Source organism: Sorex fumeus, unplaced genomic scaffold (genome assembly GCF_029834395.1).
Source record: "Sorex fumeus unplaced genomic scaffold, SorFum_2.1 ptg000098l, whole genome shotgun sequence".
Classification (NCBI taxonomy): domain Eukaryota; kingdom Metazoa; phylum Chordata; class Mammalia; order Eulipotyphla; family Soricidae; genus Sorex; species Sorex fumeus.
This window is the reverse complement of record NW_026606155.1, coordinates 23347563-23375389: the sequence shown is the minus strand read 5'-3', so window position 1 is coordinate 23375389 and position 27827 is coordinate 23347563. Positions and strand designations below refer to the sequence as shown.

The window sequence follows — 27827 nt, the reverse complement described above, 5'->3', positions numbered from 1 at the left end:
CCTCTCCCCTGAAGCACAAATGTGGCAGAAGAGGGGTCAGCACAAGGATGGGCAACCCTCCCTTTTCCAGCCAGAGGCAAAAGGACTCCCCAGATTCTGGCCCCCCGCCTTGCCATAGTAACTTGTCTTTTGACCCAGGGTCAAGCGGGTCAGGTGCAGTGTGGGTAAGGGACCCCACTCTCTGCCTTTGAGTTCCCCTATATGAATCCATACTCCCCCTCGCTGCTCTCAGAGACCTAATTTAGGCCTCTTTCAACTACATGTTGGAGGTGTGCAGGGGTATAATTTCTTTCTCTTGGGTGCCTCTATTTCTTCCCCTGGCACCCCTCGCTTCAGCAGCCAGTGCAGTGGGAGAAGGTGGGGGCAGGAAAGGGGAGGTGGATAAAGAAGAGGGGAACCCAGGACTCCCAGCAAAGGAAAGCATTCAAGCCGTACCGATTTTCACTGCAAAAATTTGCATCCCTTCCACAGAAAGCAGAAGGGAGACCTGGTCCCTGACTATTGCCAAACATCTCCCCTGCTCCCTGCAGAGAAATAGAAAGGAGAGGAGGGGAGGGAAGGGAGGCATCATGACAACCAATGGTGTCTGGAGCTCAAGGTCTCTTTCCCACGGCTGTGCTGGTGCAGGGGCTGACAGCTGGGGGAGCAGGCCTAGGAGCACCCCAAAATAGAAAACATCTTGTCTGGCAGCTCCCAGCCCAGGACAGCTTCCCTCTCTCATCCTGGAGCAACACATATCGTTCAGTTCAGTGAAGCAAGGTGTGTGTGTGTGTGTGTATGTGTGTGTGTGTGTGTGTACACATGCATCTATGTACATGCACACACCTCTGGTTCAGTCCATTTAAGCAAGGTGTGTGCATGTGTGTGTGTGCGTATGTGCATGCAAAACATATGATTCACTTCAGTTTCTTAAGCGAGGTGTGAGTTTGTGTGTGTGTGAGTGTGCATGTGTGTGTGTCCCTGTTTTCATCATCAATATCAAAAACACTGGGACAAATAATAGAGCCGCAGACAAACGGGATGCAGCTAGGCTAAATATAACCTAGAGACTCGTGAGGTTGTGGTAATAAGGGAAAATATAGGCCCCAAGGGCTCTGCACACCCACCCACCCCCACCCCTGTTTCCTACAGGGACTGCTCTGCACCTTTCCTTCCCAGCCACACTGTATCCATGCGCCAGACAGGGCTACTACCACCCTGAATGGCTACTTTGCTCGCTGCCCGGGCTAGAGGTCATTATTAGTGATTATATCTCTGCCGAAATGGGCTCTGGCCGCCTGCCAGTCTTAGTTCCTGGCCTTCCTCTGGCCTGCCCTGGGAAATGTCACCCTCAGCACAAATACTTCCTTCTCTTGGTGGGGCCACAGAGGGAGAGACCCTGAAATGACCCTTGTCAAGGCACAGGCGCAAAGAAAGCGAAGGCCTGAGGGGCAAAGAGAATGTGAGTCAGGGGCGTTGCTGTGCCCTCCGACCCCTCCCTCACAGTCTTGAGGGACCTGAGAGGTGATCTCAGGTCTCAACCTTCTGTGGGGACACAGCCAGGGCTCCCTCAGCCCAGAGGGACTCTTCTCTGGCTACCAACCCACTTCCCTGTCTTATTCCTCACAAAGGGAGCTCCCTGTTCCTTCTGGGAAAGCAACTAACTGGAAGAGGACCAAGCAGGCCCGACTCTCCCCTCCTCCCCACCTCCCCCCACCCCCACCCCACCCCAGCAGTTTCCTGGAGGTGCTTCCTCTGGCCTCTCTTTCCAGCAGTCTGGGCAGGACACATGAAAGGGCCACACAGCAGCAATATCTTCCTGGGAGCACTTCCTGGGAGCATTCCATCTGCTAGAGCACTCTATCTGCTCGCACACTCCTGACCCAGGGCATCAGAGCAATCTTCCTCTTGCTTCCGGTCAGGAAAATGACCTCCACCGACCTTTACAGACCTGAGGTCCACAGCCTCCCAAAGACCCAATTTCCCAAAGACTTTCTAAGAGCCACCCCAAAGATGCTGAGCAAACCACCTCTCTGTTTGGGCCCTTGTGCTCGGCGACCAGAGGCCCTGGCAGAGCATCAGTGAAACCCTATGCCCCGGGAAGCTTCAGAAATGAGTAGGGGAGCCTCAGGCCATGGACAACCTAGAGACCCTCTCTGACCACAGTCAGCTGGACCCCAGACAACCAGCAGAGCCACTGGGGGCTTGAGGATGGGGGTGGGGGTTGCTGGTAAGTCTGAGCACAGTGAAATCTTCGGTGTTTTCCAGCATCTTGTCCATATCTCACCTAGTGTCCAGGTGAAACTCATCCGAAGACCAAAGGTATCCTCTAGGGTGGGGATCAGCTGCTAAAAGGAACCCCAATCTATTTGCCCAGACAGGACTCCTCTCCTAGTAGCAGGGACCCTGGTCAGTAGGGGACGGAGGGGGAGTCTTGGGGGGCAATGCTGACACCTCTGCTGTCCAGGGCTTTGCTGTCATCTGTAACCCGTCCAGATAGACGAGAACAGTGTATCTACATCAAAAGAACCCTTTTGGGGGGGAGAGAGAGTGGTAAGGAGGGACCCAGGAAGATCCACAAAGAGTGTCTCTGAACCTCCCACCTCCACTGACAGGAGCAGATCTTGTCCTGGGAAACCCCCCATCCCACAGGGGCTCAGAACCCGGGGTGGAAGGGTGGGTCTCAAAAACAGTAGATCTGGCTTGGTATGGAATGGTGCAAGTGTCTGACATTTTTTTTTTAAGCCTATTATCCAGAATCACAGGAAAATGTGAAGCTGCTGAGAGACAATGGGGGTGGGTGGCATGTACTGTGTCTCCCTTCCAACTCCTCCCACCTAGTTATTTAGTTCCAGGCCATCTCCCTAACTCCAGACCCCTCCTCAGGTGGACACTGACCCCTTCCCCCTCTCCCCCACTCCCCAATGCCTCTTCTGACACCCGCCTCCAGAGATGGGCCTCTGCTCTGATGACACAGAGGGAGCCAGCTGGCGTGCAGGGTCTCTAAGCAGGGAGTCAGCACTTCCCTCAGCTGTGACAGAGACACCGAGAGCTGCCTGCAGCCACGGAGGGCGGTGGGGGTGGGGAAGGGAGGGTCAGCGTGGGAATCTCGGGGCCCACCTCCACCCCCCAGCACACCTGGGCCAAAAGAGGAAATCGGGGATCCTCCTCCCGGACTCCCAAAGCCTGGGGTTGCCAATAATCTGTCTTCAACTGTTCAGAAGAACACAGGTCTGTCACCTAAATTTGCCCCCCTAGGAAAAGACATCATCTCATTTTCCTTCCCTAAAATAGCTGAACTTGGTGACGGGGCGGGCCCCAAAGAAGCGTACTGTGTTCAAAGCACAAGGACTAAAATGCACCCAGAGTGGCATTCCCCAGGGTTCCATGGGAGCCATGCCCTCCCCCAGCCCTCAAACCTGTTATCTCTGCCAGCTCCAGAGGAATCTGGCCTCCCTCCCACCCACCAGCTCCCCGCAGGGCCACAGACTCAGCTGAGCTAGAGGCACCTGCTCTCTCCACCATCCCAGCTTCCTCTCTGGCCCTGGACAAAGCCAGGGACCCACTGGCAGCTGCCCTCAGGGCCATGAGTCATGGGAGGCCCAGCAGAACTAAATCTCCTAGCAGAGACTGACTCTCTCCTGACACTCTGACAGAACAGCATTTGCTGCAGGCCCAAACGGCAGTGTTTCTGAAATGCCTACCAGAAAACAGCTTCTGCTCCCAGCCTGGATCCTACAGCCCCATGTCCTCTCTGGTCAGGGGGGAACAGCATGGGGTGAAGCAAAGTGAAGACCCTGTGGCTGTCTCAGGCTTTGAGCTAGAAGCAACAGCATCATTATCTCGGTTGGTGTACAGAGGTACACAAAGACCAAAGCCAGCACCGAGCAGGGGCCTTCCTCAGACCAGGCCCCGTGCCAGGCTCATTATCAGCATTATTCTAACCCCTGCAAAACCTGGCTGGAGCCCACATCAGCCCCTCTTGCAGATGTGGAAAAATACTTGCCCAAGGTTGACAGGCTAGGAAGGAGGAGAGCTGGAGTTTGAATGGAGCACTTTTGGTTGTTTGGTGGGGTTTTTTTTTAATGGGAGTGGGGGTGGGGGTTGGTTCTGACACATCTGCTTGGATCTACTCCCTTCTCTGTGCTTGGGAGTCACAGGTAGCTATGCTCGGTGTGGAGGATCAAAACTGGGCCACCTGCATGCAGTGCCTGCATTCAGCCCAGGGAGCTCTCTTCCGGGCTCCAAACGGACATTTGCAAGAGAACACAACACAGAACGGAAATGAATCAGAGCCTTCTCCAAAAGCTGCTCCCAGCCTCGGCTGTGCTGCTCATCTAGAAGGCAATGTCTTGGGTAATTTCAGATTGAAAGTAGGGAAGGCCCTCTCCCCTCCCATGCAGAGTCCCCCATCCCCAAGTCACTGTCCCCTTACCACGGCCTTAGTCTCTTGAGCTGACTATGAGAACCTGACCTTTGAAACCTAAATCACCTCTGTCCAAATGAGAGAGTTCCAGAAATAATCTATCCTTGGCTACCTCGCAGAAGAGGGACATACAGATCATTTGGGTTCCCTCCCTGACAACCCCAGTGCCAGGGAAATTTTTTAGAGAACATTTCTCTTTTGAAAACTCCCACTGCTGCTAACAACAAGTCTTATTATCCCCATTTCACAGGTGGACAAACTAAAGTTCAGAGATGCTAAATGACTCAGTCAAGGTCACAAAGCCCTTCAGTAGCAGAGGCAAAGCTAAAACCCTGATTATCCGTGTGTGCTCTGTGCATCTGGCTTATTCTCTGCCCTCAAAGAACGGTGTGAAGCTGGCCAGCACCTTCCTTTATAACACAAAGGTGTGACTCTGGAGAATTCTGCCAGCTTGCTGTGCCTTGGACATGCTTTTCTACCATACATGCTGTTCTACCAGCTGGCTTGGCTATCCTCCCCTTTCCAAATGGGGAAACTGAGGCCTTCAAAAATGAAGGCATCAGCCCCATCCTGCAGGAAGTAAAGGTAACCAAGGGGGATTCTGGCCCTTTTTACTGTCTGTCCTGCCCTGAGCAGCAGCGGCGGGTGTAGGGCTTGGGGGGGGGGGGGGGGGGTGAGGACCATCTCCTCCTGACCTGCAAAATTCCACTTCTCCCTCTCTCTTGAAGGAGCAGCCTTATGGCCAGAGGTGGAACAGGACACCCGGTGGTCTGCCAGAGGCAGGAGATGCGTTTACCACCCTCCAAAGGGGGCCTGTCAAATGGTAGGGGTGCAGATTTGGGGTTCAGGTTTGCCTTTTTGAACCTGTGTGTAGCCTGGGTCACCTTTGGGAACATCTCTCTTGATCATTCTTTTCCAAAAACAAAATCAAAGTGACTTCCAAAATCAGTCCTCGGCCTTCGAGGACACCCAGGGAGGGTTTGGCAGGAGGCTAGCAAGGCTGCACAGAAAGATGTGGATGTGCACCCCGTGACGTGCCCCCTCCTGGAAATACAGAAGCTGCGCTCAAGCCCTCCCCAAGGCCTCTGGATTCCAGGCGCCGAGGGCGAGCAGGCAGAGCTTCGGGCGCACTGAGAACCGAACCTGCGCGTGCGTGCAATCAATCGCTCAGGGCCCGCAGGCCCCTGTTCAAGGGGGACCACCCAATTCTTGCCATGGTCCCTCTGCAAAGGACTGGGAGGAGACCGACGGGGCTCGGCTGCAAGCCAGGCTGCCCCCGTCCACCACCGCCAGCAGCAATTAGCCGAGCAGGAAGGCTCCTGCCAAGTCGCCGAGCAAACACCGCAGCTGGGCAGGAGGGGCCCCCGCCAGGCCAGTGTCTGAGTCTCCAGAGGCTTCTTCGGGAGCCGGAGGACTAAAAATAACCTCGGCCTTTGTTGTAAGCAGCCGGACCCCAAAGGGGGAGCTGATTTCAGGGAAGCCGAGCATGCGCCAGGGTCCTGCGCCATGAGACCTGCCCTTTGGGCAAATGATTTTTCCAGAAGTGTCAAGTTATTGTGTTGCTGCTGTGGCCACTGTGATCCAAAGGCAGCCCTGGGCCTCTCCCGCCGGCCGCGGGGCTGACTTCCAAGCCGGGCTTCTTCTCGGAATCGGAGCGTCCCGCCTCTTCTGGAAAAGGATTTCTTCTTTTTGAAAATGAGAATCCAGCAAGCATCTCGGGATTCAAGAGATACGGGTGGCCCTCCAGCGGAGGCTTCTGTGGCCATCGCTGCCCCGTCACAAATAATCACATATCCCGGTGATTCTGTGGGGAGTCCGCCCTCTCTCCCCCATCCCAAAGTGTCCAGGGTCCGGCCTCAGGTGACCTCCACGCTAAACGTGGAAGGAAGGAACTGCAGGGGGTAAGGAATTCCGAGCATCTGTCAATACTGTACAAGTTCTCAAAGCTCCTTGGTAGCAAAATCCATATTTGTGACCAGGCAGCTGCCACTCACCTTCTTGGTTTTTGAGACCCTTGAGGGTGGGAGGGAGGAGAGACAAGTCCAGGTGGCTGGAATACCCCAGTCCTCACCTCCTGCAGAATCATTCCTGGTAAATACTGACTGGGATGGCGGGACTCAGAATTGTCTTTCTAGTGTTTCCCACCACCCTCTCTGTACCTCTATTTCCCTCTCCAGCCCCATGGAGAACACTTCTGCATGTCGGTGTATCTGTGGGGGTGTCCAGAAAGTCAAGCTTCCTCTTCACAGAGACCGGAAAACAAAGAGGGATTTCAGGGTCCCTCTGCCAAGATGGGCTTCAGACTCATAATCTAGATGTTTCCAAGGACACAGGTAATAAAAAAAACTTCTCCACAGCCTTTTGTTCCTCTATGGAGTTCAGGATTCAAAGCCCACATGGTGGGGGATGGGAGTGGGGGAGGGGCAGGTATTCTAAGGGGAGAGTTCTTAGTTAGAACACATCCATAGAAAACACTAAACTACACACAAATGACTGAGAAGTGGTCACAAAACAGCTTCCCTCAAAAAATGGGAACCAGGGAGAGGGCCACAGCACTGGGTAAACGTGAGAGGGGGTTCTACAGGGCTGGGGTCTGGGTTGTTCTTCAAAAGTGCAAGATCCTCCCAGTAGAAATGAGAAGGAGCTGGTGGAAATGCTGACACCTGTGTGGAAGAGGTCGGTAGACACCTCATCCTCTTGGGTCCACGTGTTCATGCCGTCTGTGATTACTGGGGTTTCTTACAGCTGGCCTATCTGGATATGTAGGAGACACGGCTCAATCGGATTTGAATTGGGCTCTGGTCTAGCCTCTCTGACCGGAAGTCACATTCCATGACCTGGAGCCCTAGGCTTGGCAACCAAAGGCTGAAGCTTTCTCTTTGAGCAGTTCCCAACATAAGTGGCAGCTCCAGCTTCCTACAAAAAAATAAGATGGTGTTATCAACAGCCCCTCTCCCAAGCCTCAAGTCTTTACTAATAGTATATACCCCATTTCCACTCTACTTCCCCACCTGATTGGCAGTCCCAGCCCTGGAGTCTGATGGAGAGCAGAATAATTGCCACTCAGACACCACTATATGCTCAGAAATGATTGGCTGAGCCATGGTAAAGACCCTCCTGTCTTGATTACGCCTTAGAACCAACCTGAGCCAGCACCTCTGAAAGGTCCCATCTCCCCACTGTCTCAGCTGAACATCTTTGGCCCTCAAGTTGAAGTTCCGGATGGTTGAACTGGACCTCATTGGTCTGTGACAGTGGTGTTGCCTGCCCTTTGTAGGGCTGTGCTGATTAAATGGGACAAGACCAGTGAGGCCCTTAACACAAACCTCAGTCTAATGAGTGTAAAGTAAGAGGGAAAAATAGTTGCTGTCACTGTGGACCTCATCATCTTTACCTTCAGGGGGCTCAGCCACTGGGGGGTTTAAACAGTACATGTGATAGCCACGGTCACAGTCATCACAGAAGAGTAGTTGGTCCTGGTAGAAGAAAGAAAAGGTGGAGAGAAAGAGAAAGAATGAATAACTTAGTACTAAATTCTGCATACACCACCCCTCCTCCAACTCCTTCAGCTTATTTCCACAGACAACCTCCCTGGATGCCTCCTTTACAGGCTTCACTTAGGGTTCCTCTCCCCTGAATTGGCTGATCTGCTTTTGCAAACAACTGGAATTTCCTCTTCCTTTTCCTCTTGACCACTCCCTACAATCACTTCCACAAAGACTATTAATCTACTTCAACTAGATGTTCTCTCTCTTGTTGTATCCCCACTGTCTTTATACTTTCCCTAAAATTTTAAAGCCTGTCACATGATAGACATTGATACACACTGTTCAGTGTTCTGTGGACGAGCTCATTGGGAACATGCCTTTTTGGTTAACTCTGTATTGGACTATACAACCCAATAGTAGAACCTTATTGAATTCCTTTAAGTGTCTCCTTCAGATCTTTCCTTCTCGTAGTAGCTACTTTATAAATTGATGTGATCTGTTCTCCATTCTCTAGGCCTATCCCTGTTCTATTCAGTGAACTTTGGACTCACTTGAATGGCTTATAAAAGGTTTGCATAAAGTAATGTGAAGTGGAGTAAGGAAAGCCTCTTTAATAAATTGTGTTGGCATCACTGGACGGCTACATGCAAAAAAATAGGCTCAGAACTCTGCCTAACACCATGTACAAAAGTAAGATCAAAATGGATTAAAGACCTCAACGTCAGACCAGAAACCATAAGGTACATTGAAGATAAAGTTGGCAAAACCCTCCATGACATTGAAGCTAATGGTATCTTCAAAGATGCCACGCCACTGGCCGAGCAAGTGAAAACAGAGATAGATAAATGGGACTATCTTAAACTAAGAAGCTTCTGCACCTCCAAAGAAACAGTGACCAAAATACAAAGACAGTCTACAGAATGGGAAAGGATATTCACCGAATACACATCTGACAAGGGGTTGATATCCAGGATATACAAAATACTGGTTAAACTCCACAAGAAGAAAACATCCAACCCCATCCAAAAATGGGGCAATGAAATGAACAGAAACTTTCTCAAAGAAGAAATCCGAATGGCAAAAAAGCACATGAGAAAATGCTCTACATCATTAATCATCAGGGAGATGCAGATCAAAACCACAATGAGATACCATCTCACACCTCAGAGACTGGCCCAAATTCAAAAGAACAAAAGCAACCGATGCTGGCGTGGATGTGGCGAGAAAGGGACACTCCTTCACTGTTGGTGGGAATGTCCACTGGTTCAGCCCTTCTGGAAAACAGTATGGACGATTCTCAAAAAATTAGAAATTGAGCTCCCATTTGACCCAGCAATACCACTCCTGGGAATATATCCCAGAGAGGCAAAAATGTATAGTCGAAGTGACATCTGCACTTGTTTGTTCATTGCAGCCCTCTTTACAATAGCCAGAAACTGGAAGAAACCTGAATGCCCAAGAACAGATGACTGGTTAAAGAAACTTTGGTACATCTACACAATGGAGTACTATGTAGCTCTTAGAAAAGATGAAGTCATGAAATTTACATACAAGTGGTACAATATGGAAAGTATCATGCTAAGCGAAATGAGTCAGAAAGAGAGGGATAGACATAGAAAGATTGCATTCATCTGGGGGATATAAAGTAACAAAGTATGAGATTAATACCCAAGAATAGCTGAGATCAGCACCAGGAGGATTACTCCATAACTTAGAGGCCAGCCGGGTATCCTAGAGGAAAGGGCTGTTCAGATAGAGAAGGGAGCACCAAATAAAGGATGTTTGGAGGATCCTCCCAGGAGGGGAGATGCATGTCGAAAGTAGACTATGGACTGAACATGTTTGCCACTCAATGCCTCTTTTGCAGACCACAACACCCAAAAGGAGAGAGAGAACACAGGGGATTGCCCTGCCACAGAGACAGGGGGGATGGGGGGATGGGGGTGGGAGGGATATTATCCATGGTGGTGGAAAATGGGCACTGGTGGAGGGATGGGTATCTGATCATTGTATAATTGAAACCAAAGCACAAAAAATTGTAAATCTACAACTTTAAAAAAAATAAAATAAAATAAAGGGAAAAAAAAAAAAAGGGAGTAGCCTGCCACAGAAGCAGGGTGGAATTGGGGGATGGGGGTGGGAGGGATACTGGGATTAGTGGTGGTGGAGAATGGGCACTGGTGGAGGGATCATTGGTAGAGGGTACTCGATCATTGTATAACTGAAACCCAAGCACAAAAATTTGTAAGTCTACAACTGTACCTCATGGTGTTTCACTAATAAAGATTTTTTTAAAAAAAAGAAAAAAAAAAAAGGTTTGCATACTTGTATTTTGTATCATATCTCATCTTGGCACCTACCACTGCAGAGATTCTAGAGACAAAAAAAAATTAGAGAAGTTGGAAATTTCTGTGAGACATAGTGGTTTGGGGGAGATCCTGAGAGATCTGTCAAGCTAAGTCTTTCAATGAAGGAAATGGGAAACTTTTGAAGAGTTGGCAACAGAGTGAAAAAATCATTCTTGCAATTTAGAAAGAGCTCCTCACTAGCACTTGTGACTGTATATAAATGATACAAGGTGGGAAAAGACGGATTCTAGTGGCCAGAGGTAGGAGGCTGTTATGCATCTGAGTGATATGATGACAGACTGAATTAGGTGGATGGTAGCAGGAGTATGGATTAAAGCTTTCTGCTCCCATGTAAGAGCAATTGGTTAGGTATAGAGAATAATAGGAAATAAATAAGAATGTCTCCTGTGGCTTGGTCAGCAGGCTGGATGATGCAACTCCCCACTGAGTAATTGGAGAAGATCTGTGGAAAGCAGAGGACAATCTTGGCTACCAGCATGTTTTATAGATCCACAACTCACCAGAGATTTGGAGGGTAGCTTTACCATGAGGTATGGATTGGGAATCATTGGCGATTCAATGTAAGGCCCTAGAGAGGCAGACTGGAGTGTGTGAGAGATACTATCTTTGAACTTACACTTATGAGTGGGTAGCCAGGAACTTGAAGCCATAGGCACAACTCTATATAGATAGAAATATACCTTTCTGAGGAAAGAGGAAATCCATAGCTTTGATTGAATTTTTTTGAATAGTCCAGAACTCATAAGAGACTGCTGAGACAAAGGCCAAGAGTGAGATCCTTGAAGGACACTAACTTTAAGGGACACAGAGAAAAAGAGACTAAGAACCAGTTGGAAGGGTAAAATGAAAGCCAGGACTGCGTGGCCTATTTCAAGATTACACTAGTATTGTTGGAGCTGAAACGAGTGAGTGACATAGTAATATGATTTGGGTAATATAAGAATAAACAAGTTAGGGATGGATACAGAAAATAATGAGATATTTGAAAAAATAAAATGCACCACTACCATCATAGAAACTGGTAACCCACACTACTGTGTGAATATCAGAAATGCAAGAGGGTAGAATGCCCTGGATCAGACTTTGCCTCTGGAAAATTAGGCAAAGTTGCAAAGTCTAGCACTATATTCTCTTCTTCTCCATCTGCCTCTCAGGATAATTGCAAATTTCAACTCAATAAGAATCTGCATCAAACATAGCTAGGAAGCCACACTCAAGTGGTCAGGTCAGGATTCCTGCAAAGTCTGCCTGCCATCCAGCTAGATGCCAGCTCAGTCTCAGCTCAGCCCTGCCACACCCCCGATTCTGGAACTCTAAGCATCAGAACATAGCTAGGAAGATGCACTAAGAAATCTCCATTTCACCTCCAGGTCAGAACAATGCTAATGGCTACACTATATTTCATTTTTTCATATCTCACAGAGAACATACATTGACATCCTAACTCTGTTCACCTTGCCACACAATACACAAAAATTACCTCCAAACTGCAAAATGCACAATGGGAAAGCAATTCAGAATCTCATCACACTTAGTGAATGAAGATGGTAGCCCTTAAGACTCTACCAATAGCACTGTCTGTAGCACTGTCCACCTGTTGTTCACTGATTTGCTTGCTGTGCTATCGCTCCAGCCCACTCTACCAGTAATAAATATTATATAACCTCTCTGATAAGGACTTTGGAGAGGAAATGTTGAAGATATTTAAGAAGCTCCAAAATACCAATGGAAAAGATAGTCAATAAAACACAAGAGGCTATGAGAGCAGAAATAAGTAAACTACAGGCAGAAATGATAGAACTAAATAATTTGGTAGGTTAAATGAAAAGCTCACTGAAAGGTCTCAGGATAAGAGTAACAGGAACTAAGAACAAACTCAGTGAATTTCAAGATGAGATGCATAAAACCTTCAGACAACAGCAGAAGATGCTGGAAAGCCTCAAAAAATAAATGAGCAGCAGAAAAGAGAACTTTTGGTGAATTCAAGAGGAACAACATCAGAATCATCAGGGTCCCAGAGGTCCAGGAAGGCAAATCTGATGAAGCATTAGTCAAAGAAATCATCCCTGAGAAATTTTCAGAGCTGAAGAGCACATGCCCCAGATTCAAGAGGTCCAAATGGTACCAACTAAAAGATACCAAAATAAAAGGACTCTAAGACACACCATGATCAGAATGACAAAAGCCAATAATAAAGGTAGAATACTGAAAGCAGCAAGATCAACAAAGGAAATCATGTACAAAGACTTACAGAATATTTACTAAACAAGACCCTCTGGACCCAAAGACAATGGCATAATATAGCAAAAAAAAAAAACCCCAATGAAATTAACACTTCACAAGAATACTTTACGCAGTCAGACTATTATTCAGTTTTGAAGAAACAACACAAAACTTCACAGAAAACAACATCTTAGAAACTTAATAGACTCAAAATCAACTTTACAATAACTAAAGGGACTACTTTAAGACAATAGAAATCTCACAAACTCATCAAACTTCTACAGATAGATGGCACAAACTGTATGATAATAATCTCACTCAATGTCAACAGCCTAACTGTACCAATTAAGACACACAGAGTGGTAGGATGGATTAGAAAATCAAATCCAACATTCTGCTGCCTGCAAGAAATACATTTGAATAGTCAGAACAAACACAGACTCTAAGTCAAGGGTTGGAAGATAATTCTTCAAGCAAACAACTCTGTCACAAAGGATGGAGGGTGGCCATATTAATATCGGGCAACATAGGCTTTGGGCTCAAAATGGTTATAAGAAACAAGAGGATAATTTCTTAATGATCAAGTGATACGTACATCAAGAAGAAATCACACTCCTAAACATATATGCAACTAATAAGGGACCAGCAATAACTTTAAAAAATACTTTACTTTAAAAAAAACAGATATGTTAAAAACCTACTTTAAAAAAACTAATAGATTTGGGGCTAGAGCGACAGTACAGTGGGGAGGGTGTTTGCTTTGCACATGGCCAATCTTTGTTCAATCCCTGGCATCCCATATGGTCCCCCAAGCAACGCCAGGAGTAACACCTGAGTGCAGAGCCAGGAGTAACACCTGAGCATTGCTGGGTGTGACCAAAATAAAAAATAAATAAATAAATAAATAAATAAATAAAATTTAAAACAAAGAGATTTGAAGGAAGACATTGATAGAAAGAAAATGATAGAGACTTCAAGATCACTCTATCACTCAATAGATCAACTAGAGTAAAACTCAGCAAGGTAATACTGGCTTTAAAGGAAGAAATAGAATAGTGAGTGTGTGTGTGTGTGTGTGTGTGTGTGTGTGTGTGTGTGTGTGGCTTTTCATCCCCCAATAGCTGAATAAATGCTCTTCTCCTATAGAGTATATGCTGGACCACAAAACACACATCCATAAAGTCAAAAACTTAGAAATTGTATCAAATATCTCCACAGATCACAATGCACTGATACTGAGTTAGTCACAAACAAAAATGGGGAAATAATTCAAACACCTGGAAATAAACAGTTCAAAAATTAAAAGAAACCACTCACTACTGAAAAACAAGAGTTAGAAAGGAAATCTAAAGGTTCCTAGATACAAACAAGAATGAGGACATAAGCTGCAAAAACTTGCTGGACACAGCAAAAGTGGTGTTAAGAGGAAGGTTCATAGCTATGTAAGCAGAGACAGTACTAAAAAGGATAATCATAAACTAATATGCTTGATGAGCAGAGATGCAAAGATCTTCAACAAAATATTAGCAAATCAAATCCAACAACTCATAAAAAAAATACACCATGACCAAGTGGGATTCATCCTGGAGGTGCAAGCAGGGTTTAATACACGCAAGTCAATTAACATAATACAGCATATCAATACAAGCACTGCACTGTCCTCCCGTTGTTTATCGATTTGCTCGAGCAGGCCCAGTAACATCTCCATTGTGAGACTTGTTGTTACTGTGTTTGGCATATCGAATACGTCAAGGGTAGCTTGCCAGGCTTTGCCTCACGGCAAAGGTGAGATACTCTCGGTAGCTTGCCGGGCTTTCTGAGAGGGGCAGAGGAATCGAATCTGGCTTGGCCGTGTGGCCGAGCGCAAGGCAAACACCCTACCCCTGTGGCTATCTCTCCAGCCCATCAATACAAGAAAAATTAAAATCATATAATCACATAAATAGATTCAGAGAACACAATTGATAAGACCCAGCACCCATTTGTGATTAAAATCTCTCAACTAAATGGGAATTGAAGGAACTTTCCTCAGCATAGTCAAAGCTATTTACCACATGCCCACAGCAAACATTATACTCAACAGGGAAAAAACTAAAAGCTTTCCCTATGAAATCATGCAGAAGACAAGATTGTTCACTCTTACCATTTCTATTCAGTATAGTACTGGAAGTACTTGCCATAACAGGCAAGAAAAAGATGCCAAGGGCATTCAGATAAGAAAGGAAGAAGTAAAGCTTCCATTATTTGAGTACAACATGAAACTATACTTAGAAAACCCTAAAGACTCTACAAAAAAAGCTCCTAGAAACAATGGTTTTGTGTAGTAAAATGACAGGCTACAAAATTAACACATAACAGTCCACGTTTTTTCTGTACATGAATATAAAATAGAAAAGAGATGTATTAAAAAAATCAATTCTATTTTCTGTGCTGCAGAAAACCATGTATCTAGGAACTGGCTTAATTGAAGAGGTGAAAAAACTATACAAAGAAAATTACAAAACACTACTTAAAGAAATAAAAGATAGCATGATGAAATGTAAACAGACAACCTGGTCAAGAATTGGGAACATTCAAATCATCAAAATGGCTATGATCCCCAAAGCATTATACAGATTCAGTAAGGATGCCATGAAATTTTTCAAAGAAATAGATCAAACATTCTTAAAATTCATATGGAACAATAGACACCCTCCCCGCCAATAGCCAAAGCAATCCTGAGGGAATAGATGAGAAGCATCACTTTTCCAAACTTCAAACTGTATTACAGAGCAGTAGTAATTAAAACAGCATGGTACTAGAATAAAGAAAGACCAATCAGGCCCTCTATTCAATGGTTTATAATTGAAAATCTACAGCTAGATTCTCAGGTATATGGTCAATTTGCCTTCAGTAAAGGAGCAAAAAATACGAAGTGGAACAAGGAAATCCTCTTCAATAAAGGATGTTGGGAAAACTGGTCAGTCACATGCCTAAAAAGGAACTAAGACTTCTTTCTAACATCATGCACAAAGACAAGAGTGGAGTAATATGACAACAGATAGGGATTTGCCTTACATGCAGCCAATGTGAGTTCTATCCCCAGCAGCCCATATGGTTCCCTCCAACCCACAAGGAGTGATCCCTAAGGGCAGAGCCAAGAGTAAACTCTGAGCACCAACAATGTGACCCAACGGGGGAAAAAAACTACAAAAACACCTAATAATTGGATCAAAGACCTCAATATCAGATCTGAAGCAATAATATCCAAGGGGTAAAACATAAGCAGAACTTTCCATGACACTGAATCTAGAGGCATCTTTAAGGATGTAATGCCATTGACCAGGAAAGCGGAAACAAGATAAACAAATGAGGTTACATTAAATTAAGATTCTGCACCTCAAAAGAAATGATGAGCAGTCTGTCACCCACAGACTGGGATAAAATATTTGCCCACCACTTATCCAAGATATATAAAACACTGGTAGAACTTTGCAAGAAAAAAAATGCAACCCCATCAAAAAATGGGGAGAAGAGATGAACAGAATCACTTCATATCACAGAGATTGGCACTCATCTAAAAGAACAACCAGATTAACGGCCATGATCCAAAGACTCACAAATGAATCCTAGAATTGAGCAGTCGCTGCAGGGTTGGCTCCAAACCATGTACTGGGCTGATTTCGCCAGGACACCTCAGATAGGAGCAGGCATCCTCTCTCTCTGCCTGCACTAGACAAACCCCAACAGTCCCAAACTTTCGGAAACCAATCACCACTGCCTTCATGGCCAATCTTCACAGGCTCATCCTGAACCCCGATGCAAGAGAAAGAATCTGCTGAAAAATCCAGGTACTTGGGACCAGCGACTGAAAACACCAGGCCTCAAGGGGTCGGGACTGGGCCATCCCTTCCCATTTCCCTGCTCTTCCAGGGTCCTGGTGGTCACACACACAAACTGTCTCCAGCTGCAATTTAAGTGCATTAATGGCCATGATCCAGAGACTCACAAATGAGTCTCAGAACCGAGCAGTTCACTTCAGAGGTGGCTCAGGATTCCAATTATTTTAATTTTTAGAATCTCAGGAGCAGGTGGCCACACAAGCAACTGCACAATATCTCATACTTTTTTTTTGTTGTTTTGCTTTTTTTTGTTGAATCACTGTGAGATAGATCCTTATAGATATCTTCTACTGTTCATAACAGGCAACACAAAATAAACTATCTTGCATCTGCCTATGCGGCAGGCTTGAGAGGTGGTGAGAAACTTTGAAATAATGGTGGGAAGGTGTAATGGTGGTGGAATTGGTGTTGAAATATTGAATGTAATCAATTATTATGAACAACTTTATGAAAATATAATTAAAATTTTTTTGAAAAAAGAAGAACCAAGTGCTGGAGAGATAGTACAGTGGGCAGGGCATGTTCCCCCCAAAATATTTTTAATGTGCTTAATTGGGGTCAGAGCAATAGTACAGTGGACAGGGCATATTCCCCCCCAAAATATTTTTAATGTGTTTAATTGGGGCCAGAGCAATAGTACAATGGATAGGGCCCTTGCATTGCTCACAGTCAGCCCAGGTTTGATTCTCAACATCCTATATTGTCCCCTGAGTACTACCAGGAATAATTTCCCAGTGCAGATCCAGGAGTAACCACTAAGCATTGCCAAGTGTGACCCAAAAACAAATACACACACACACACACACACATATATATATATATATATATATATATATATATATATATATATAGCTGTATAGCTGGTGTGTATATAGGGAGGAAGGAATTCTTCTTTATTGCTGGTAGGAATGTCTACTGTTCTAACCTTTTGGGAAGACAATATTGACATTCCTTAAAAAAAAGACAAAAGCAAAAAAACTAGGAATTTTGTTTCCATACAACACAGCAATTCCAGTCGTGGGAATATATCATAAACTATATACCCAAAACACAGTGTAGACATCTGCATTCCTATGTTCATTGCAGCATTATTCACAATATCCCAAGTCTGGAAACAACCCAAGTGCCCAAGAAACAGATGACTGAATGAAGAAGCTATGATACATACACACAATGGAATACCACTCAGCCATAAAAAGATGAATTCATGCAATTTTATGATACATGAACGGATTTGGGAGTATTATACTGAGTGAAATGAGTCAGAGGGAGAGGAACAGACACAGAATGGTCTCACTCGTTTGTGAGAAATAATGAAACAGAGTCAAGGGAATAACTGAAGCCCAAAGGTAATAGAAAAGAATAGCAGGATAACTAGTCCTTACTAACAAGCTTGCCACTGGAAGGTGGAGGGAGGTAGGATATGTCAGGGAAGGGACCACTATGACAGTGATAGGGGGAAGCACTCTCTCTGGACCAGGACTTGGTGCTGAACAGAGGTAAAGTTACATGCATGATATCCTATCAGTAATAATATTGTAAGCCATGGTATGTAAAGGGACGGGGGAGGGAGGAAAAAGGAAAAGATGCAGCCTGGAGGATGGGAGGGAACTAGGGGATGCTGGTGGAGAGAACGGATAGGTGTTAGAACATTGTGTGCCTGAAACTCAATCATGAATAACTTTGTAATTTATGATGATTCCATTATTTCAAAGTTACATTTTAAAGACCAGAATTTTAAAAAGTCAGCAAGAATTCCCCTCTCTTGTTAATCCTGAAGAAAAATACAGTTTAAGGGCCCCTTACACCCAAATATCTCTAAGAATTAGGATCCACCTGTGGTGACAGTTAAGGTTTGTGGAAACCCATTTGGGGGTGTAGGCAAATCACTGCCTCCATTATAGGAACATTGTTTCCCCCACAGCCTCAGTCCTGATCCCTCCCTAAAGGCTATGCCATGCCTACAGAGCTTTTCCCTACTAACCATGTTTGTAGAGTCCACAACAGGCTCATCCCAAATGTGCATCAATCAGGGTGTGATCAAGTAAACTAATGAAGACTGTCTGTAGGGAGGAACATAGATTTCTATGTACTTCTATGCAGTAACCTCCAGGTATTTGTTTTAAAGCTGTATCTCTTATCCTTTCTAAGCTACCTCTATTTTCATATGAATCCATACACACATATTTATTTATATATACACATTTATATTAAATAATGGAAAAATAAGCCATATTTTTATTTGGCCACCTGTAAGCATACTGAGACAGAGACAGAAACTGTGCTCCTTCAAATATACTGCTTATTTTATAGATTTGATTCAGGAAAAAGTACACATGTTGCTCAGTCATAAAGTGAAATTCACCTAGGTCCAGAGCAATCGTACAGTAGGTAGGGCCCTTGCCTTGCACATGGCTAACTGTATTCAATTCCCACCATCCCATATGGTCCTTTGAACCTACCAGAAGGGATCCCACAGCACAGAGCCAGGAGAAGTCCTGAGCACTGCCCCAAAACAAACTAAAACAGAAAATTAACTTTAATTGTTCCCAAAACAACAAAAAGAAAAATTAAACAAATGAATCCATGTATTTGTTGCTACCATAATCAGATTGAAATAAACTATTCCTTACTATGCATCTGTTAGGAAAAAATGTTGCATGAGGCCAGCGTAGGTTCTTTCCCCAGCAACTCATATGGTTCCCCCAAACTCAAAAGGAGTGAGTCCCCAGTGCAGAGTCAGGAATAACCACTGAGTACTGCCAAGTGTGACCCCAAAACCAATATACAGTGCTGGTGTGTATGATACACATAATGTGTATCCATACACATTATGAAATTTGCTTATAAATAGATGGATATGGTGAGTACCATGCTGAGTGAAATGAGTCAGAAGGAGAGGAATAGACATAAAATGATTGAAATTATTTGTGGGATATATAAAACAAAAATATGAGACTAATACCCAAGGGTAGTAGAAACAAGGTCCAGGAGGAGTGGTCCATAGTTGGAAGCCTGACTCAAGTGCTGGGGGAGAAGGCAGTTGGGAAGAGGCCACTATGACAAAGATAGTTGGAAATGATCACTCAGGATAAAAACTGTGTGCTGAAAATAGGTAAAGGAACAAACATGTTAACCTCTCAGTATCTGTATTGCCAACCATAATGCCCAAAATGGGAGAGAAAGAGGAAGAGAGGGAGAGAGGAAGGGAGGAAGAGAGGGCAAAGGAGAGTGAGAGGGCAAGGAAGAGGGAGAGAGAGAAAAGAGACACAGACAGATAGATAGACAGACAGACAGACAGAGACAGAGAGACACAGAGAAGCAAAGTGCCTACCATAGAGACAGGCTGGAAGTGGGGGATAGTGGTGGGAGGGAAACTAGGGACATTGGTAGTAGGAACTGTGCACTGGTTGAGGGATGGATGTTGGAACACTATATGACTGAAACCCAACCATGAACAGCTTTGTAATTCTGTATCTCATGGTTATTCAATTAAAAAAAAAGAAGAAGAAGAAAAGATACTATTTCAAATCACCTTAAAACAGGTCATTTAAAAAAAAAAAACAGGTCATTTTGTGGCTCTATGGTAGAGCATATGCCTTACATGTGGGGGACCTGGGTTCAAACCCCAATGCTGGAAATTAATTTATTTTTAAAGTACTTTATACTTCCTTAATCAAAAGATAAACCATATTATACTATTTAATAAACCCACGGCTTATTTTTCCCTAGGTTTGTGTGGCCCCTCAGATGGTTTAGAGGAGACCTGGGGCCCTAGCAGTGGTTCTTGGCCAGCCAGGCTGATGGTTCAGTGCAAAGGCCTGAGGATGTGATGTTATTCAGTCCCTGCAGTGGTGGGAATACTCACCACCACACTGGTGCTGGGGGCTCCAGGATCGCGCCCAGTGGTGCTTAGAGAACCATGCGGTACTGGGAATTTAACCCAGATTCCTGTACTACTTCCATGAACACTGTATTCTCTCCCAGTTCCAGTCAAATGTATCATAAGGACAAAAATAAGTGCAAATCTATTTTTTCAAGCAATGATGTTGGTGGTGGTAACAGGTAAACTAATATTCTGAGACTTTATGTGTTAATCAAATGAGTGGATATGTTGGAATTGAGAGCAAGATTTTTTTACATGTATGAAAGAAAATATAGCTGTAAGATGGATGATGCTAAGTAAAAATCCTATTTTGAATTAGAAGTATCAGTATAAATTCACAGTGCACTTGAACAAGCAAACTTATTTTCTAGATCTGTCTGTTGATAATGCTCCAATGATTAACTATGAGAATTAGCACCTCTAGCACATACAGTGAATTCTGTGAAGACCATTGCCTACTGATGGGGACCAGGAGTCCTTGGAAAAATGACAGATTCTAGATATGGGACATAAAATGCTTATCTTCACATATTGAAAAGCAAGGAAGCTATCACATACAATTGGGGTCAGGAGGACTCAGGCTCCATCCTGATTATGTTCACACTGTCCTTAGATGGGACAATTTTAAATGTAAAGATCTGAAACAAATCAGATATTTATATAAACACTTGAATTCATAAAGATATTTTAAACTTTGGAAAATGCTTGCCTTTTACTTATTATTTTGAAAATGCTTGCCTTTTACTTATTATTTTGAAAGTGCTTGCCTTTTACTTATTATTTTGAAATAATTTTAGAGTTAGAAAAAAATTATTAAATGGTATCCAACGCTCAAAAAGTGCTTCTGTATGTGCTTGCAGCTTCTCCCACTATTAGCATTTTATCTTATCATGGTATAATCATAAAAAGCAAGAGACGCCATTTGGTATAATATAGCCAACTGATCCCAGATCTTATTTGGGTTTTACAAGCTTTTTCACTTATGTCTTCATTCTAGAATTCCATATTACATTTAATTGTCATATTTTTCTTAGTATTTGACTCTGATAGTTCCATGGTTTTTTTACCTTTCAGAACCTTGACACTTTTGAAGACTCTAGGCCAGTGATTTGGTAGAATGTCACTCAATTTGAGTTTGACTGGCTTTTTTTCATGGGAAGGTTGAGGGCAATCATTTTTTACAATAATAACCCCCTCCCAAATGTTCTGCTTTATATGGGGGGAACAAATATGTCTTGTTACTATGATGTACTGGGATCAGATATTTAAATTGCTGTCTACCCATGTCTCCATTACAAAATCACTATGGCTTTTCCCTTTGTAATATGTTCATAAGCTAACTGGTGGAAAGATTCTTCGAGCTTATGCAAAAATTCTGTCTTTCACTAAGTGTTTTTCCATTAATTTTTGTGTCAGTTGGTTGTTCAGAAAAGAAATCAGTTTGTTTACAACAAGCTTAACTATGATATTTGATAATTTTTCTCTTCCTTCAACATTTGGAGGGGGCCACACCCAGTGGTACTCTAGGGCCATTCATTCTGGGGATCAAATCCAAGTCTCCTCCCTTATGCAAGATATCAGCCAACTCTCAGTCCCCTTTAAATATGTAGAAATTCTGCTCTTCAGAAGAATTAACCTCTTCCCCAGCTTATTTATTTATTCCATTTTTTGTTGCTTGGTATTAATATAGTGGTTGTGTTCTTTGGATTGTATCTCAATGCTATCGTTATCTACTTTATGACCCAAACTGGCCCAAATTGGGCAAATGTCAGTTCCTTCAGGTTGGCTCTTGTGTCCTTTAGAGAGCCCTATCATTTGGTGAGCACTTTCCTGTCTTGCTTCAAACTTACAATAGACTGTCAATTACTACTTTCCCGAGTTACTTACTGTGGGGTTTTTATTGCCTCCATTCTTCAAGATGGCTCTGCTAGTTCTTTTATAGTTAAGGTTCTTATTACACTTACTGTAGCATTTTTGGTTTCCCACATTGTATTTTATTTTTAATCTTTCTTTACAGAGGGTCTGTGAAACTACACCTTCATTCTAAGAGTAAGAACTATACAAAAAGATATTCTCAGAGAACTATTGACCATCTTCTCCTACCATCCCACCTAATTATTTTATTCCATTTCTACCCATCTCAATGGATAGCCAGTCAGTCCCCTTTGTTGTCTGTTTATCCTTTTTTTAATTTCCCTTGTATAAGTGTGAAGATATGAGTATATTTCCTTATGCGCTTCTTACAAGATAGCAACATACTATAAATACTTTTTACTTTGTGTTTTCCCCACTTAATATATCCTGTAAATTCCTCTGAGTGAATGATATCTTTCTCATTCCTTTTCAGAGATGCCTAATAGGTATTGTTGTATGATTGTGCCACCACTGATTTGATCATTCTGCTACAGATAAAAATAAATAAAAAAATAGTAAATAATAAAGGCACTATTTTGCAATACCTAATGAAGCAATTAGGAATAGTTTGAATGAATCTGTTCAAAGATCACCAATAGCTGTTACCTTCACAAAAAGACAATCAGCATCCAAATCCTCTAATGTAAGTACACAATCCCACTTATGAAATAGTATTGCCACACACATAGGTATATGTACGAATATTATATTATATATTACAGAAAGAGAGAAACAAAAAGAGAGATGAACAGGGTTGAATCAAGTCACTGTACAGCAAATGTAAGCAAATGTAACTGTACAGTAAAAGGAAAATATTAAATACCACCATAAGAATGCAGTGAGTTCACCTCAGAGACTGGCCCACATTCAAAAGAACAAAAGCAGCCGATGCTGGCGCGGATGTGGCAAGAAAGGGACACTCCTTCACTGTTGGTAGGAATGCCGACTAGTTCAGCCCTTTTGGAAAACAGTATGGACGATTCTCAAAAAATTAGAAATTGAGCTCCCATTTGACTCAGCGATACCACTCCTGGGAATATACCCCAGAGAGGCAAAAATGTGTAGTCGAAGTGACATCTGCACTTGTTTGTTCATTGCAGCACTCTTTATAATAGCCAGAAACTGGAAGAAACCTGAGTGCTCAAGAACAGATGACTGGTTAAAGAAACTTTGGTACATCTACACAATGGAGTACTATGTAGCTGTTAGAAAAGATGACGTCATGAAATTTACATACAAGTGGTACAATATGGAAAGTATCATGCTAAGCGAAATGAGTCAGAAAGAGAGGGATAGACATAGAAAAATTGCATTCATCTGGGGGATATAAAGCAACAAAATATGAGATCAATACCTAAGAATAGCTGAGATCAACACCAGGAGGATTACTCCATAGTTTAGAGGCCAGCCGGATATTCTAGGGGAAAGGGCAGTTCAGATAGAGAAGGGAACACCAAATAAAGGGTGTTTGGAGGATCCTCCCAGGAGGGGAAATGCATGTTGAAAGTAGACTATGGACTGAATATGATTGCCACTCAATGCCTCTTTTGCAGACCACAACACCCAAAAGGAGAGAGAGAACAAAGGGGAATGCCCTACCACAGAGGCAGGGTGGGAGGGGGGGTGGGGGGAAATGGGCACTGGTGGAGGGATGGGTGTTTGATCATTGTATGACCGAAACTCAAGCACAAAGATTTGTAAATCTACAACTGTACCTCATGGTGCTTCACTAATAAAAAAAAAAAAAAAAAAAAAAAAAGAATGCAGTGAGTTAAAAATGCAGTCATGAGAAACCCTAATGAACAAATTATCTGATTTCTTCAATAAAAATTTAAGGAACAAGAAGGGAAGAAGGCAGGTCAGAGAAACAATAAAGTGGATAGAGCACCTGCCTTGCATGCAGCTAGCCCCAGGTCAATCCCCAGCACCTGATATGATCCCCTGAACATGACCAGGAGTGAAATATGAGCACAGAGCTAAGAGTCAGCCTGAGCACTGCTGAGCATGGCTCAAGAAACAAAAGCAAAAAGGAAAAGGAGAGCAAAATCTATAACTTAAATGGAAGTTTTTTTTAAAGCACATTAACTAATTGCAATGTATGGAGCTTATTTATATTCCAGTACAAGTACATATGTTCTATTAAAAACAGTAATATGGACTTGGGAGGTAGCTCAGCTGAAGAGCACATAGGTCACATCTGTGAGACTATGGGCTTGATCCCCAGCACTGCAACAAATATACATATATGTATATATACATATATATATTTGTAATATAATGATTATATTAAGGAAATATTGAGAACTATTTTATTTTTTATAAGATCCGTTTTTTTAAAATTTTTATTAGTGAAACACCATGAGGTACAGTTGTAGACTTACAAATTTTTGTGCTTGGGTTTCAGTTATACAGTGTACCCATCCCTCCACCAGTGCCCATTTTCCACCACCACGGGTCCCAGTATCCCAGTATCCCTCCCCCCGCCAGACCCCTCCCCCAATCCCACCCTGCCTCTGTGGCAGGGCATTCCCTTTTGTTCTCTCTCTCCGTTTGGGTGTTGTGGTTTGCAAAAGAGGCATTGAGTGGTAATCATGTTTGGTCTATAGTCTACTTTCAGCATGCTTCTCCCATCCTGGGAGGATCCTCCCAACACCCTTTACTTGGTGCTCCCTTCTCTATCTGATTGAGAACTATTTTAGCACATTAATATTTTGTGATTTTTATTAGGAAGTAAATCCTTACCATTTTGAGTTACCTTTTAAAATAAAAGGAGAAATATTCAGGTGAAGTGCTATTCTAACTGGGATTAAGTAGTAGAAGAAAGTGGCAGTATTTATGAAATAAAATTGATCATTGTTAAACTACGTTATGGGCTATTATCAATTCATTCTTGATATATATTTGAAATTGCCCTTAATGAAAAAACAAGAATGGTGGCTTTAAGCTCCTGCATGTATTACCCTTAGCACTGACCCACTGATAGCACATGCTCTGGAACAATGGCCAGTGGGACAGTGTCTTCCAGCACCTCCCACTCCTCTCTCCACAGGCAGAGAACACAGAGGCTGTGTGGGCAAGAGCCCAGAGAGCCTGGGGCAAAGACCTGGGGGAGGTCCTAGCCTTCCCCCCACAAGTGCAGTGACAAGAGTCCTGCCTTTTACCCTCCCTCGAAGGACTCCAGGCTCCACAGCCTTTTCCCACCCCCAGAGAATCCCACACTCACATCATTCTCCGAAGTCCCACAGAGGATGCAGGATTTGCACTCTATGCATTGCCACTTATAGGTCTTGACAGCCTCGGTCATGTTCAGGGTGAACTGCAGGCAGGTTGGATGACCTAGAAAAATCAGGAAAAGGGGTTGTATTAGGTCCATAGCATTCAACCTGTCGCCTCTCAACTCCACTAATGCAAAACATATGGATGCTCCATTTAAAGGCAGGGAAAGTCTGGCATGAACTGGATAAGAAACTGGGGTTCTGGATAGGACCCTACCATACTCCTATTCCGTCCATAGTTACATCAGCTCAAGGTCCAAAAAAGAGAACTAGTTATCAATCCTTGTACCAGGCATGAGTACCAACGGTGCAGGTCCTCTTGCCTCAAGAGCTCTTTTCTCTTCTAGTTTCCCTCTGGGGAGAGGTAAAAACCCCTGGTAGGGACAGAAAGTGGTCATTAAAATGAAGGGGAAGGGAAATTGTGTATCACACACCATGAAAGTCACCCCCATTTTCTCCCAACCTTCAGAATCAACCACAGCAAAAGCAATATGCAAGAACAAACTGGAGCATCTGATCCATTATATTAACACTGCCTTAGGGCACAGGATAGTCAGAGAGCTCTAGAGGGAGGGTTCCAGGCACAGGGAACTTTGAGGCATTGAACCAAAAGTGCCACCATGCCCACGGGAACTAGAAGTTCATGTCCTGCACAGTAACTGAACTCCAGAGGCCAGTGGCCTAGAGGCTGTAACATCACCACACTGGCCAGGCCTGCAGCAAGAAACCCATAGTGGGCTCTTTTCTCTGTCCCAAGTGAAATGTTTTTTGAATCAATAGCAAAATCAGAAAAGGACATTAACTGGTGGCCTTAGAGCACACAAGCCCCACAGACCCACACCCAAGCCTTGACATGCAGAGAAAATCTCTATTCTCAGCCATTACTCACCTCCACAGAGATATGCTAGCTGTGGGAGGGCAGCAATGAGCCCCAGCTAAGAATCTTCCTGGGGCACCCATGACCAAGCCTATTCCTGGCCATATCACAAAAGAATTGCCTACTAGAGGGGTTCACCACTCTCCAAAATGCCAGAGCTCCCACTCTGCTCCCCCTACAATGACAAAGTATGCTGTGAGAGATACTTTGCTTGTGAGAGATCATGTCTGAGCAAGAACACTGTTGGTGGGACACCCCCACTTTCTCCCTTCCAAGTTCTCAGAGACCTGGTTTCAACACAGACTCTGTGACAAGCAACGTCTACTCAGCCAACGCAAGATCCATCCATCTGGTCTCCAGATATCCAATCACACTCAGTACTCTTTGGAAGTGGGACTGGAAATGATTCGTTGATGAAGGGGAGTGGCAAAGATTTAGGACAAGTGAGTAGAAGCACTAAAAAGAGAAAGGAGAAAGCTTATCTAAAAAAATTTCAGCTCTCCCTCTATCCCTCACTAAATAAATGTTCCTTTGGAGGTGCCATTATGGTTGTGGCTTCAAAGATGTTGAAGGCTTTCAGCAAAAGCCTGGGCACATCAGCCGAGGTTCCTAAAAACATCTCAGAGATCTAAGAAGACTCGCGAGAGTGGCACCCTGTGACAATCTCTCAGAGAGAACACAGAAATAGGAATAAGAGAAAATACCCATTTGAGATTCAGGGTGTCATGAGCCCAGGGCACCCATCACTGTCACTGTCACTGTACTCCTGTTGTTCATCAATTTGCTCGAGTGGGCCCAGTAACATTGTGAGACTTGTTACTGTGTTTGACATATTGAATACGTCAGGGGTAGCATGCCAGGCTTTGCAGTGCCAGCGAGATACTCTCGGTAGCTTGCCGGGCTCTCCAAGAGGGGCAAAGGAATCAAACTCAAGTTGGCCGAGTTAGCCACATGCAAGGCAAACACCCTACCTACTGTGCTATCGTTCCAGCCCAGGGCACCCATGGGAAGTTTAAAGATGAGCTCATGGAGATGAGTTGTAGGAAGAGATTCATCTTTATATTAGCAAGTACATATTGCCTGATTGCATGCCCTTGGGCCATACCCTAGCCACATCCAGATAGTTTACAATAACTGTTTGGTAACCAAAGAATTTCTTGAGGTAGATCAGTCATTGCATCAGACAGAAAAGATAGAGTGACCAGTCAGATACCCCTACTCTAAGCAGAGAACTCAAATTAGTATGCTGCACACATCTCCATTTACTTACCATTGTATGATAAATGCCAGGAAGGCAAAAGCATCATTGGCAATGCCAACAAGCCACAAGAGAACAAAAATCTCATCTTAGATGTCAAGGAAATCTGCCCTGACAAAGATCTTTCAGCTTATACCTAACAGATGAGGAGGAATCACAGGGGTGGGAAATACACACGTTTGGTCAACAAGCAAATGTTTTATGTGAAACACTGAACCAGCTCTGCAATGACATCTTTGATGTCCCTTGCC

General features: G+C 43.9%; 1 protein-coding gene across 3 annotated transcripts in view; it reads right to left on the bottom strand.

The window, feature by feature from the left end:
• Window positions 1-6827: 6827 nt before the first annotated feature.
• DPF3 (double PHD fingers 3) overlaps window positions 6828-27827 on the bottom strand; it is a 287861-nt gene continuing 266861 nt past the window's right edge. For all 3 annotated transcript variants that reach the window (XM_056133732.1, XM_056133734.1, XM_056133733.1), the window contains 3 exons: window positions 25390-25502; window positions 7800-7881; window positions 6828-7321 (listed from right to left, as the gene is read on the bottom strand). In XM_056133732.1, the coding sequence (XP_055989707.1) occupies window positions 7251-7321; window positions 7800-7881; window positions 25390-25502 (266 nt within the window). In that variant the 3' untranslated portion in view covers window positions 6828-7250. The remainder of the gene's footprint in view (window positions 7322-7799; window positions 7882-25389; window positions 25503-27827) is intronic.